The sequence below is a fragment of the Pipistrellus hanaki genome, assembly GCF_964339955.1.
Source record: "Pipistrellus hanaki genome assembly, chromosome: X".
Lineage (NCBI taxonomy): Eukaryota > Metazoa > Chordata > Mammalia > Chiroptera > Vespertilionidae > Pipistrellus > Pipistrellus hanaki.
The window spans coordinates 5815679-5828385 of record NC_140524.1 but is presented as its reverse complement, the minus strand read 5'-3'; the positions used below and the strand labels follow the sequence as shown (position 1 = coordinate 5828385).

Genomic DNA, 12707 nt, shown 5'->3' with positions numbered 1-12707 from the left:
ACGCTGTGGTGGGTGTGCAGAGCTGGCCAGCGATCACCCTGTAGAGGAAGGCCCAAGCCAGCCAAGTGATCGTACCCCACACCTGTTGCCCGCAGAGGGAGGCGAGCCATGGTGGGGGAGGAGAGGTGCTGCACAGATGCAAGCAGTGGCAGCTGCAGGGATGGGGCCAGCTGCCAGCAGCTGGAGGAAGGAAAGCCCCAATAGGCATTGATCACTGGCCAGGCCTAGGGACCCTACCCGAGCAGTCCTGGATTGCAAGAGGGCACAGGCTAGGCTGAGGGACACTGTCCACCCTGTCACGCGCCCCCCGCCCCCTGTGCACTAATTTCATGCACCAGGCCTCTAGTGTTTAAATTAAAAAGCCAGTAATGGAATAATCCCATACTTTTCCATTAGATCATGAAGATTTTTGTCAGCCTTACTTTTTATTTTTAATGGCCAGATAATTTACTCTATGGACCTACCATAATTTACTTACATTCCCTTTACTATGGAAACTGTGTCTTCAGTTTGTCACTATTATAAATACTTTAGTATATATAGCTGTATGGCACACATATATCTGATATTTCCTTCAGAAATTATCCTTTTTTAAATTAAAGGATAGTAGGTCCAATCCTCAGCCCTGATCAGGGAGCCTGTGGGAAGCAACCAATCGATGTGTCTCTCTCACATTGATGTTTCTCTCTCTCTCCCCTCTTCTCTCTCTCCTCCCTCTCTTTTCCACTCTCTAAAAATAATCAATGGAAAAAATATCCTCTAGTAAGAGTTAAACAAAAATAAGTAATAAAATAACAGTTACTAACAACAGTCAACATGAATTGAGTACTTATCACGTGCCAGACACTGTGATATTTTCATTTAATCCTCCCAGCTACCCTATGTATTATTACTCAGCTGTTACCAAACTTGTCTACAGGTTGGAATTACCTGGGGCCGGGGGCTTCTAAAATCCTGTCTCCAGAGATTCTGGCTTAATTGGACTAGGTAAGGCATGAGCCTGGGTGGGTTTAAGAGATCCCTAGAGGATCTTCATGGGTGTATACAAGTTGGGAACTATTAGTTTCTCTGCTGTTTTGTTGCTATTTTATCCATCTTGAACTGATGTGGAAGTTGAAGAACACTAAAGTCAGTTACTTCCCAACATCATGCAGTTTATAAAGGTGGAATTTCAATCCAGCTATAAGCTCAGAGCCCAGACTTTTAACTATTGATAATTTGAGATCAACCTCCCTCTGCCCCACCCTTTAACATCATATCATGAACCTAATAGAACTCTACATTATCATTTTAGCAACTATAGTATTCAATCAGAATCCAGTGACATCAAATTTTAGATTCTTTAATGCAGCAGTTCCCAAACAGGATTACACATTAGAATTGCTTACAAAGCTTCTTTAAATGCTCATGTCTTAAGACTGAATCACAATTTTGGAAGGGGAGTAAAACCTGAACAGAAATATTGTTAAAAGGCACCACAGGCAATTCTGATGCACCCCCTCCTTTATTAAGAAATTATTTTAATCCTTCTAAATTTATATTGGTATAATTTTTACAAATCATCTCAGCACATTCCAATAATTTGAAATGCTACTTTTATCTTATTTGGCAAGCTCCATGAGAGCAGAGACCATACCTGTTTTTACTGACCATTACATCATTGTGCCTGGTGCACAACTGGTGCTTCCTAAATATCTTTATTTGATTGATTGATTGATTGATTGATTGATTTGAGATATATATATATATATATATATATATATATATATATATATATATAAAGAGAGAGAGAGAGAGAGAGAGATCAATTTGTTGTTCCACTTATTTATACATTCATTGTTTGATTCTTGTATGTGCCCTAGCCAGGTATCAAACCCACAACCTTGGCAGGGGTCTTCAAACTACGGCCCGCGGGCCACATGCGGCCCGCAGAGGAGTCTGATCCGGCCCGCCAGGTTTTTTGGGCAGTGAGCGCAGCCGAGGTGTTACAGTAGGAATTAGTAGTTCATATAGTCCGGCCCTCCAGCTCTCTGAGGGACCGTGATCTGGCCCCAACTTTAAAAAGTTTGAAGACCCCTGGCATATGGAGTCAATGCTCTAGTCTAACCAACTGAGTTACCTGGCCAGGGCCATAAATGTTAACTGAATAAATAAATAACAACTTGCCGAAACCGGTTTGGCTCAGTGGTAGGGCGTCCGTCTGCGGACTGAAAGGTCTCGGGTTCAATTCCGGTCAAGGGCATGTACCTTGGTTGTGGGCACATCCCCGGTAGGGGGTGTGCAAGAGGCAGCTGATCGATGTTTCTCTCTCATCGACGTTTCTAGCTCTCTATCTCTCTCCCTTCCTCTCTGTAAAAAAATCAATAAAAATATTAAAAAATAATAATAATAATTAAAATTAAATAAATAACAACTGACAACACAAATCTCCAACCTTATCTCATCCCAAACTGGCTAGTCTTCTCTGCAAGATTTCCTTAACTATTAAGCCAATAAAATTGATGTTATTAATAATGATCCTAAGTTAGCAAAAAAAAAACTAAATTATGCCCAGTATACTCTATTGAAAGTGGCCAGGGAATGTATTAGAGGGCTCCATCAAGAAGTCAAAATAATTACGTTGGCCATGTTTAAGAGGTATGGCAATTCTGATCCAGTTCTCCATGGAAGAACTGAACAGAGGTGACTTGAGAAACTAAGGAAACTTGGCTTCCTCTACCACTTAAGAGTTTCTCAGCTAGCTTCAGAGACTGACTCAGAGCTTCCATGAGCTGAAAGGCCCACACATACCCTCTTCCATGAGCCCATGGAAAACAATTAGAATAAGGAATCAAGAGACCTGAGTCACTACTACCAACCTGTTGGATTATGGGCATGTCACTTAGCTCTGGGGTTTGGGCTAGAGGTTTACTAAGGATCTCTTCAGTTCTAAACCTCTACCTAAAGACCCAAACAGACCCACACAAGGTGGGGCTTCCAAGAACAACATGAAATTGCCTGCAGGAATAGCAGTAATAGAAGTGTAGTAGTAGAAACAACAGCTATTGCTACATTTTACTGAGCACTTATTATATGAGACACAATATTCTAAATGTTTTAGTACTAGTAATAATGGCACACATCTTACAGGACTCTTACTATGTTCCCAGTGCTTTGCATATATTAATTCATTCTTTACAACAACCCTATAAAGTGAGTCCTATTATTATCCCCATTTTACAAAGGTGAAAACTGAGACACAGAGGAGATTAAGGGGCTTGCCCACGGTCTCACAGCTATCAAAGGGAACCAATTGAGTTGAATCTAGACCCATACTTTTAACTACAATACTATACTATGCTGCCACCAAACTATTATTGTATAATGCTTGTCACTTCAGAGGTTGCCCAAAACAAGAAATGTATTGTAGTTACTTAGGTGTCATACTTCCCTCTTCACTAATGCTAGAAAAATTGGGTTTTACTCCGATGTGATTTTAGACAGATCAGATTCCAGGGCCTGAGATAGCAAAATATATTATTTATTAAGAAAATAATGAATGACCTTTTTATTAAAAGTTGTTATCCATTAAAATATATGTATTATAACAATAAGTAAATCATTAACTACTAATGGCATTTCCATTAAACACAGAGAAAACACATGTGCTTTCTATGCATCATTTACAACAATACTTCAGATCTTCACCCGCACACACTCCAGTCCCATATTTTCATAATTGGCTTTTAAACAGTAACCTGACAGCCCACAGGTGTCTCAAACAAAACAAGCGAAACGAAATGAGGTACAGTAAGTCCCTACCATCCATCCCCATGTCCCTCTCATAACCTCCCACGCCCCAGGCTCACATCCTCCCACATCTGGTCCCTGAGCATTTCTAGAACTCATTCCCTTCTCTCTATCTTTGTTGCTCCTGTTTCTGCTCAGACCTTTACCATCTCTTCCCTAAAGCAATATACCAGAAACTCTCCAAATGCTCTTGGCTTTCCTTCTATCCAGCTCCCAACCCCACTTCAACACTGCTGCCAAAGTCAACTTAAACAAAATCTGACCATGTTACTTCCATGTTTAGAATCTTTGTGCTCAGGATAAAAGTGTAAAGTCCTCCGTAGAACATACAAGGCTCTTTTTTATTTGGCGCCTGCCCACCCCCCCAACTACCTTCCCAGCTTCATCTGAGGTCATGCCCCATACATCTCACACGAGGCACACAGAGCAACTTAGAAGTTCTCAAACAGTGCTTCTCTGTCTGCCCAGAATGCAACTCTCTCATTTGCCCATCTGGCAAACTCCCACTCGTTTATTTAGACCGGCTCAAAACTCAGAGTTCATTATGCTTTCCTCTGAGCATCTATTGCATTTTGTACCTCTCCCTATTATCACACTTCTTCAGCCTAACACAATTTTTGTTTATTTGTCTGTCTTTTCCATAAGACAAGGAACTGTCTAGTGTCCCGTGTATTATTCATCTCTGTATTCTGTTTGTTGGATGAATGAATATCTCAGGACTTAACAAGAATAGTCAAACTGCTCCAGATAAATGCCCATTGTGTGAGTCAAAGCAGGCATACAGGCAGAATCCCATTTCAACAAATGTCTTTAACTTGACAATCCTCTATGTCAAAAAAAAACAGTTGTTATATTTGTGTGACTCCATACTTGAAGCCATAACCAACAGGATACAGTTTTAAAAGCTACATTTGACCACCAACAAACCTACCTGTTGAGTATTTATAGACAGCCAAACTCTTCATTCTACCCCATCCTTAAGCTTTTGTGGGTCATAGACCAATTTGGGTAGGTTTTTTTTATCAAGTCTAAACTTATACTTGCCTTTGATAACATAAAAAGCCCACGTACCCCTGAAGATTCTGATACTATCCCAAAGGGCCCAATCCTCAGCCCCACTAAAAGTAAGAAATAACTTTGTGCCAGCAGCAATTCACAGCTTTACAAGAGATATAATCCAGCAGGCAAGATATCAGTGAGCTTTGCTCTTGAGTAGTTCGTAATATTAAACAGGCATTTTCCTTCTATCACCAAACATAAACATTGTAACATTAAATATGCTTTAAAGTTTTTACTGGGAAGAGGATGCCAGGAAGGTGTTGACATCTGTCTCCTTCACCTTTGAGAACCTTATGATAGAAAACTGCCAGAAACAAATGAAAAACACAAATATGAAAAAATATACTGTTTCCCCATATAGAACCCTCACGAGCACATGTTCAAACAAAGGAAATTTTCTGAAAATGCTTCTGGCACGACATTTTCCTTCTACTTCCCAGACCACTCCTCCATCCCCAGTTTTAAACATTTTTCACTTCTAGCCAGCGAACTTCTTTTAAACACAAACGCTTTGTCCTGGTGAAGAAAAAGGGTTAAATTAAAGAAACAGCTGGCTGCCTGCCAGGAGCTGGGGTTGGGGGAACGAGGGATGGAAGATAGAGAAGGAGGAAAAACCAGCTAGAGGAAAGAGTGCTAATTTTCTTACCCTGCCACATGGCCATGCTGATCCTATCCACTCCCACGTTGAGGTCACAGGCTCAGAGTTTCCCAGAGCACTCCAGTTTTGCAGGGAGGTTTTAACGGGATATAGCTGGAACAGCCGTGGTGCGGTCTTACTTTATGACAGATGTTCAAGCCCCAACCCTGGAAATGTAAATAAAAAATGGATACCTGAATTTAAAAAATATTTCAAATCCTTGAAAATTATCTCCTGTCCCTCCCTAAATCTCTCTTTCAAAGATATGCACACAGGCAGTATCAAGTTGGTCCTAAGCCACAAGGGATCGCTGCAGACACATACTCTAAATCTCTTGGGGAGATCCCTAAATCTCTTGGGGAGATCAAGAGTCAGTTCACATTGCCACTAAGTGCTGTCCAATTCTGCGTGGATCTCGGGACCTTCAACAAATGGGATGTGAAATCTTCAAGGATGGGTGCTTGGAGGAGATCATTGTTAAGCATCTTTCCTATCTTGATGTCCCATGCTTTGGTAAATAAAGAGCAGCATGATATCCAATGCCCTTTCCCAAACCCCCAACTTCACATTAACAGAAAGTGTAGAAGGGGCAGCAAATGTTGTGACTACTTAAAGTTTCAAATAGATCTTATATAGGAAAAGAAAAGGAAGGAAGCATAATAAAAAGAGTGATGCCCTCGAATGGTTCTTCCTCTCTGCTCCATTATACTTTTCCACACTTTGCCAATGTCCTGTAGGGAGCATATGTTGCTTTCATAATGGGGGAGGGGGTGGAGAAAGACCAAAGACAAAATAAAGCACTACTTTAATAAAGTCAAGTTAATCCAGCTCATTCCTATTTTTTAAATGTCAAATTCCACCTTAGGACAATACTATTTGCAAGGACATAAAAGATGCTAGGGCCCAGCTGGTGATGGTCAGTAGTTGAGCGTCAAACCATGAACCAAGAGGTCACTGGTTCGATTCCCAGTCAGGGCACATGCCTGGGTACCTGGGTTTGGGGCTTGATCCCTGGTAGGGAGCATATAGGAGGTAGTCAATTGGTTTTTCTCTCACATTGACATTTTTATCTTTCTATCCTCTTTCTCTCTAAAAAAGTCAATGAAGACTTTTTTTTTTTTTTAAAGGTGCTAGGAATGGGGGGGGGTGAAAGATTCGACTACTTTGATTTTGAGTTTAAATATATTGAACACTTTGCTTGTCTATTTATTTAAACAAGTTCTCGATTAATAAATTGGTCTTCCTTACTTAGCATATGAGCCAATTTGCTTTTTTTGTTTGTTTGTTTTAAAGAAAATGTTCTAATCTTTATGACCTGGTCAACCTCGAAGCACAGCGTTATTTCCACAACTTTTTAAAAATATATTTTGATCGGCCCTAGCCAGTTTTGGTTCAGTGGATAGAGCGTGGGCCTAAGGACTGAAGTGTCCCAGGTCCCATCCGCAGTAGGGGGCAGAAACCATAAAAATCTAACCTCCCCCATTCAAAATATATTTTAAATACATTTTTATTGATTTTAGAGAGAGGAAGGGAGAGGGAGGGATCAAAACATCAATTGATAAAGAGAGAATCAATGGTCAGCTGTCTCCTGCACGCCCCACACTGGGGATGGAGTCTGCAACCCCAGCACGGGACAGGGAATCAAACCTCTCCATTCATAAGTGAATGCTCAACCACTGTGCCACGCTGGCCGAGCTCCATAGCTTTTATACAAGCAACACCTCCACCACGAAATGAAAAGCACTAGCACACACATATGAAGACTAACGCCAAGTTGAGAGCGATCATTTTGGCCTTCTTCGTGGATGTTTTAAGGACAAAGTGCGAACGGTGTGCACTAGTTCCAAAAACTACAGCAGAGAAAAGACAACGCTTTGCATGAAGAAAGATCCACAAAGTCCTAGGATGGATTTGCCAGAAAAAAGAAAAATGCGAAGAAGAAGAAGAAAAAAAGTGCTCCGAAGACTTCCTTATCCGGAGCCTGGAACAGCTTTTGGGTTTGCCTTCTCCTCCCTCCCTCCCCCTCCCCCTTATTTCGGGTGCAGTTACACAGTACCAATCCACGCTTGGTGGAAACAAGCAAAATGTAACATCGCTGAAGTCCAACCCAGATCATTGCTAATACACGTATGGAGTTGACATAAAGCAGATTCTTACTGGCTTCTATGCCCCCCACTCTGGGTTTCCTTCACTTAGGCGAGGTAGCTTACACAGGTGTTATCAGGCGCGCCCGCACGGCTTCACTTGGCAGTCCAGGAAACTGATTTGCTCTGAAATGTAAGGTAAAGGCGCATCAATGTGAAGGAAAAGCCCTTCACGGTGAAGGCGCTCAGGCGCAAGCCTGGACAATCTGGAGAGAACCGCCTTTCCGCTAAGTGGGAAAAGAAAAAAAAAAAGAAACCAGCAGCAACTAGTTTTCCGAGAGTTTGGACTCCAACTTCTCTTAAGACCTACACCGCCCCGTGAGTCCAGAGCAGGAGGCAGAAGAACGGGGCCTTGACAGAGCTTTGCCAGCCAAAGCCACCCGCTCCGGTTCTGGAAAGGGGGCCCCTAGCAGCTACCTCCCCCTTTCAAAAGCGGGGCGGGCTTGGCGCCGCTCCGCGAGAAAACTTCGCTGGGACCCTAGAGCTCGGAGACTAGGGCTGGGCTCCCGAGAAGATGCCACCCTTGGCTGGCTGGAACTAGCCGGTCTAACTCCTTCGGGTGCCAGGCGGTGGCCAGGCGTGGGGAACCCCCATCTCCAAGGGGCCGAGCCAGCGGGGAGCGCTTCTCCCTGTCACCGATCGCAAGGGGTACTCGGGGGATGGGCCGGGGACCAGTGGGCCGCGAAGGACCTGTTAGGGAAGGGACAGCTCTAATGTCTTTACCTGTCGCCGAGATCCGGAGCGGTGGAGCCCGTGCCCGCGGCTGGCGGGCCGGGCGATCAGTTGGCACTGGCGCCCAGAACGCCAAGTTGAGCTGGCGCCCCACGTAGCCGGCTGAGCTTCATTCACAGCCGGAGGAGAGGGGGCCGAGCTGGCGCGCGGCTCACGTGACGGGCGCCTCGCCAAGTATCAGCCAAGCAGAGTTGACGTGTGCGCCTGCGCGCCTCGGCGGGGGCCTCTCCCCACACCTTGGGCAAGCGGGGAGGGGGCGATGCCAGCTCGGAGGCGGCGGGACCTAAACTGCAGCTGAGATCGAGGAGCTGGGAGGGGTTTACGCTTGCGCAGCCGCACTAGGTAGCCCGCCCCCCCCCCCTCGCTGCCATATTTAATGAGGACTGGGCAGGCCCCAAACCCAGGGCTGGGCGTGTCCATCGCTTTTGAAAGAGAAGTACTGCATTGTGTTGCACTGTGTGGAGCCTGCAGAACGATTTTTTCGTTTTGTCCTGAGCTCCTAGCCCACAGAGTAGTTAGTAGTAGAAATCGAATACTAATTCTTTCAGCTCACAAATTGTAAGACTCTAATAATATGCGAGACACTTTTCAATACCATTACTATTTTCATATCATTTAATGCCCACAGTAATCCCATTGGTTCAGGGACTACTGTTTCTTCACTTTTATTTATAAGAAAACAGAGACACACAAAGGTTAACGGGTCCTAACTCACGTAGTGGAAGTAGGACTAGTGAACAAGTATAGTGATGCTTGTAACAGCCAACTTGATTCTCATTGCACTGGGAAATCCACACGGCAGTTTTTAGTATTTTATCCATTTTAGTAATTAAAATAGAAAGGGAGGTTCAGAAAAGCAAAAATCACACATCTTAGTAGTGGCAGTAAGTGGGTTTACCAGACACCAAAACCCTTGCCACAACCTTTTTTTTTTTTTTTTAATAAGTCACAACCCTTCCTTTTACAGAAGAAAAAACATCAATTGGATGCGTTGACTTTTATGTAAGACTAGAGGCTGGGTGCACAACATTTGTGCAAGGGATGGGGGGTGGAGTGTCCCTCAGCCTGTCCTGCACCCTCTCGCAATCCAGAACCCCTTGGGTAGCATTCCTAGGCCTGGCCAAAGATCAGGGACTATCTGGGCTTTCCTTCCTCTGGCTGCCACTGCTTGCCATCTGTAGGACACTGGCCCCAACTGCCACTGGTTGCCTCCCTCTGTGGGTGACAGGCGAGGAGTGTGATCACTTGACTGGCCTGGGCCTCCTCTGCGGGGTGATCACTGGCTGGCCCAGCACACCTGCCACAGCATCACTTGCCAGTGGCCTGGACCTCCCTCTGTGGGGTGATCAATTGCATATCCCCTCCCCCCTCATTGATCGCCCTGCAGAGGGTGGCCTGGGCCTCCCTCTGCAGGGTGATCATGGAGTGATGGTGGGGCCTCGCCGACCAATCACATCACACCCGTCTTGGCTGGCCTGTCGCCACTGCGTGTCATAGCATGGTCATCTGGAAGGTCGTCCAGAAGGTCATTCTGTTCGGTCTTTCGGTTTATTTACATATTATGCTTTTATTATTATAGATGATTCTGCTAACTAGCTAGTGGTGGAACTGAGACAAGAATCCGTATAATCAATCCAGGTAATCTAACTAGAACCCCAGTACTACCGCGTTTCCCCGAAAATAAGACATCCTCCGAAAATAAGACCTACTTACAGGTTTCCTTCTGAGTGAAATATAAGGCATCCCCCCCAACCCCAAAAATAAGGCCCCCCCCCCCTAGGCTAAACATGAGAGATTGGTCCACTGATTCTGAAAGAAATGGAGTTGCAAGAAATTCACCAGGAAATTCAGGAATTGGATTGTTATGATGATGTTCCAGAACATGATGACATGATTGTCATTGAATAAATGAGTAAATTCTTGATACTGTAGGATTCACAGTTTGTCTGGTTTGTATTGACAACTACCGTACCGTATATAGGTAATAAATTTCCTTTATTTTCATTTAACGATAAATGTGTACCGTATTCTTCTTCATGGAAAAATAAGACATCCCCTGAAAATAAGACCTAGCGCATCTTTGGGAGCAAAAATTAATATAAGACACTGTCTTATTTTCGGGAAAACAGAGTATAATTCAGAGCCTACTGTAGTGAGCAACTTTGGATGCCTACTTTGGGCAAGCTAAAGGCCCAGGGATACAAAACACCCAGTCGGTGCAAAGCCACCAAGGACCAATCTGTAATCCAAAAAGTCAGGCTTGCCCTGGCTGGGTAGCTCAGTTGGTTAGAGCATTGTTCGATCCCATTCACAACACATACAGAATCGGTTAATAGATATATGAATGAGTTGAACAAAGAATGATGGCTGTTTCTCTCTTTCCCTCTCTCCCTCTCTCTCCTCTCCCTCTCCTCTCCCTCTCATCAATCAATAAAATTGTTTAAGTCAGGCTTTTTGACCCATTGCAATGAGGGAGACCCCACATGAGAAAAACTGTGGGACATCTCAACAAAGAAAAAAAAAAGTCATTATAGGATTTAGGGGGAAGGCTGGAGTTTGGGTAGATTTTAAAGAAGCATTGTTTTGGAAAGCTCAAAATCCGACTGTGTGAAGAGGTCAACATCACGTCTGGGCCGTGAAGTGAATCCAGAGTCCTGTTTCCTTGGGGACCACAAAGCAAAGGTAGATGTGGAATGTTGTGTCCAGATACCTCTTATCTGAAGCTCTGCACCTGGATTGGAAATCAAGACTGCTTCTCTGAGTCAAAGAAGCATGCCCTCTAAACAAATGTGGGATGTTTTATTCTCACAACTATGATTTCAAGCATAAAAGTTTCTTATCTCTAATTGCAGAAAATAAATTTTCTCAGTGAATAGAAAAGGTGATGTCCACTCCAATAAATAAGGTTGTTATCACTTTACAGCTGCATCTCTTTTGGATAAATACTGTTCCCTGTTAAATTTGCAGCTGGCTTTATTAGTGTCTGTTATTGTAGCCTGATGACTGGCTGAATTTTTGCTTTCTCAGTCCAATCTAATTTTTTACTTTCTCACCTGGTAATATTTAGTCTCTGCCTTCGGGCACTCGTAGTGTATGGGTGGGTGACGGGGGGACAAGTAACTACAAAGAATTATGACTTAATAAATGTTGATTATGTTGAATCTTCTGATAAAGGTAAATCCAAGTGGAGATAACACCATGTGAAGGGAAAAAATCACATATGAGGACCTGTCAGGTTGAAGCTTAGGGAGAATTGTGGAAGACATAACCAGAAGGTAAATTGAGGCCCAATTTTCGAAGATCCTGAATGTTGGGCTGAGATTTGTACTTCAAAAGGTGATTGAGCCCTGGCTGGTTTGGCTCAGAGGATAGAGCGTCAGCCTGAGAACTGAAGGGTCCCGGGTTCAATTCCAGTCAAGGGCACATGCCTGGGTTGCAGGCTCCATCCCCAGTGGGAGGCAGCCAATCCATGATTCTCATCACTGATGTTTCTGTCTCTCTCCCTCTCCTTTCCTCTCTGAAATCAATAAAAATACATTTTTTTAAAAGGTGGTTGAAAAAAATTAAGGCTTTTAAGGCTTTATTGAAACTCTTTTTCAAGAAGGTGGATCTGGGGTGATTGATCAAGGAGAGGTGAGTTTGTTTATTTGTTTGTTTTGTCATTCCAGGATAGGAGAACTGGAGCTTATTTGTAGATTTAAAAGGAAGACCATTAATTAAATGGAAATTGAAGAGGCAAGAAAAGGAGATGATAAATAATGGAGTGAAATATGTGACAAGATGAAATGAGATGCAAAATACAAGCTAACCTTGGAAAGAAGCCCCTTTCTTTGAGAAAAGAAAAAAGATACTTTGAAGGATGGCAATCTGGTTATAAGCAGATTTGTCATGAAGCTACCTCCATAGAGTGAGCATATTGGCTCGCTCTACTTGGAATAAAGTCATTTGGGAGAACTTGGGCAAGAGTGATTTCTGATGGATGCAGTACACCCTGGTTACCACTTGGAGTCACCACTGACCGCTGACAGCTTGGAGAGCTCCTGTTGGGATTTTAGGAGTATATTTTAAATAACTTTTTATAATATGTATTTGTATTGATTTCATAGAGAAAGGGAGAGGGAGAGAGGAACATCAATGATGAGAGAGAATCATTGACCTTCCGCACACCCTCCAATTGAACCGGGACTTTCTGGTTCGTAGGTCAATGCTCAACCATTGAGCCACACCAGCCAGGCTCAAAAAACATTTTCTCTTTTGTGAATTGCAAAACAAAACAGGTTTGAGGGTAGGTTCTGGAGCTCAAAACATCCATGGTCAGACAATAGCTATTTCACCTCATTCAAGTT

At 43.4% G+C, this 12707-nt stretch overlaps 1 protein-coding gene across 3 annotated transcripts in view; it reads right to left on the bottom strand.

Moving 5' to 3' along the window:
• Positions 1-8644, bottom strand: part of CLCN5 (chloride voltage-gated channel 5) — a 144843-nt gene extending 136199 nt beyond the window's left edge. The window contains exons 1-3 of one of the 3 annotated variants that reach the window (XM_084870961.1): positions 8353-8644; positions 7643-7755; positions 5495-5652 (exon numbers count right to left, since the gene is read on the bottom strand). In XM_084870961.1, the coding sequence (XP_084727087.1) occupies positions 5495-5510 (16 nt within the window). In that variant the 5' untranslated portion in view covers positions 5511-5652; positions 7643-7755; positions 8353-8644. The remainder of the gene's footprint in view (positions 1-5494; positions 5653-7642; positions 7756-8352) is intronic. The other 2 variants (XM_084870962.1, XM_084870960.1) reach the window with 2 other exon arrangements.
• Positions 8645-12707: the final 4063 nt, after the last annotated feature.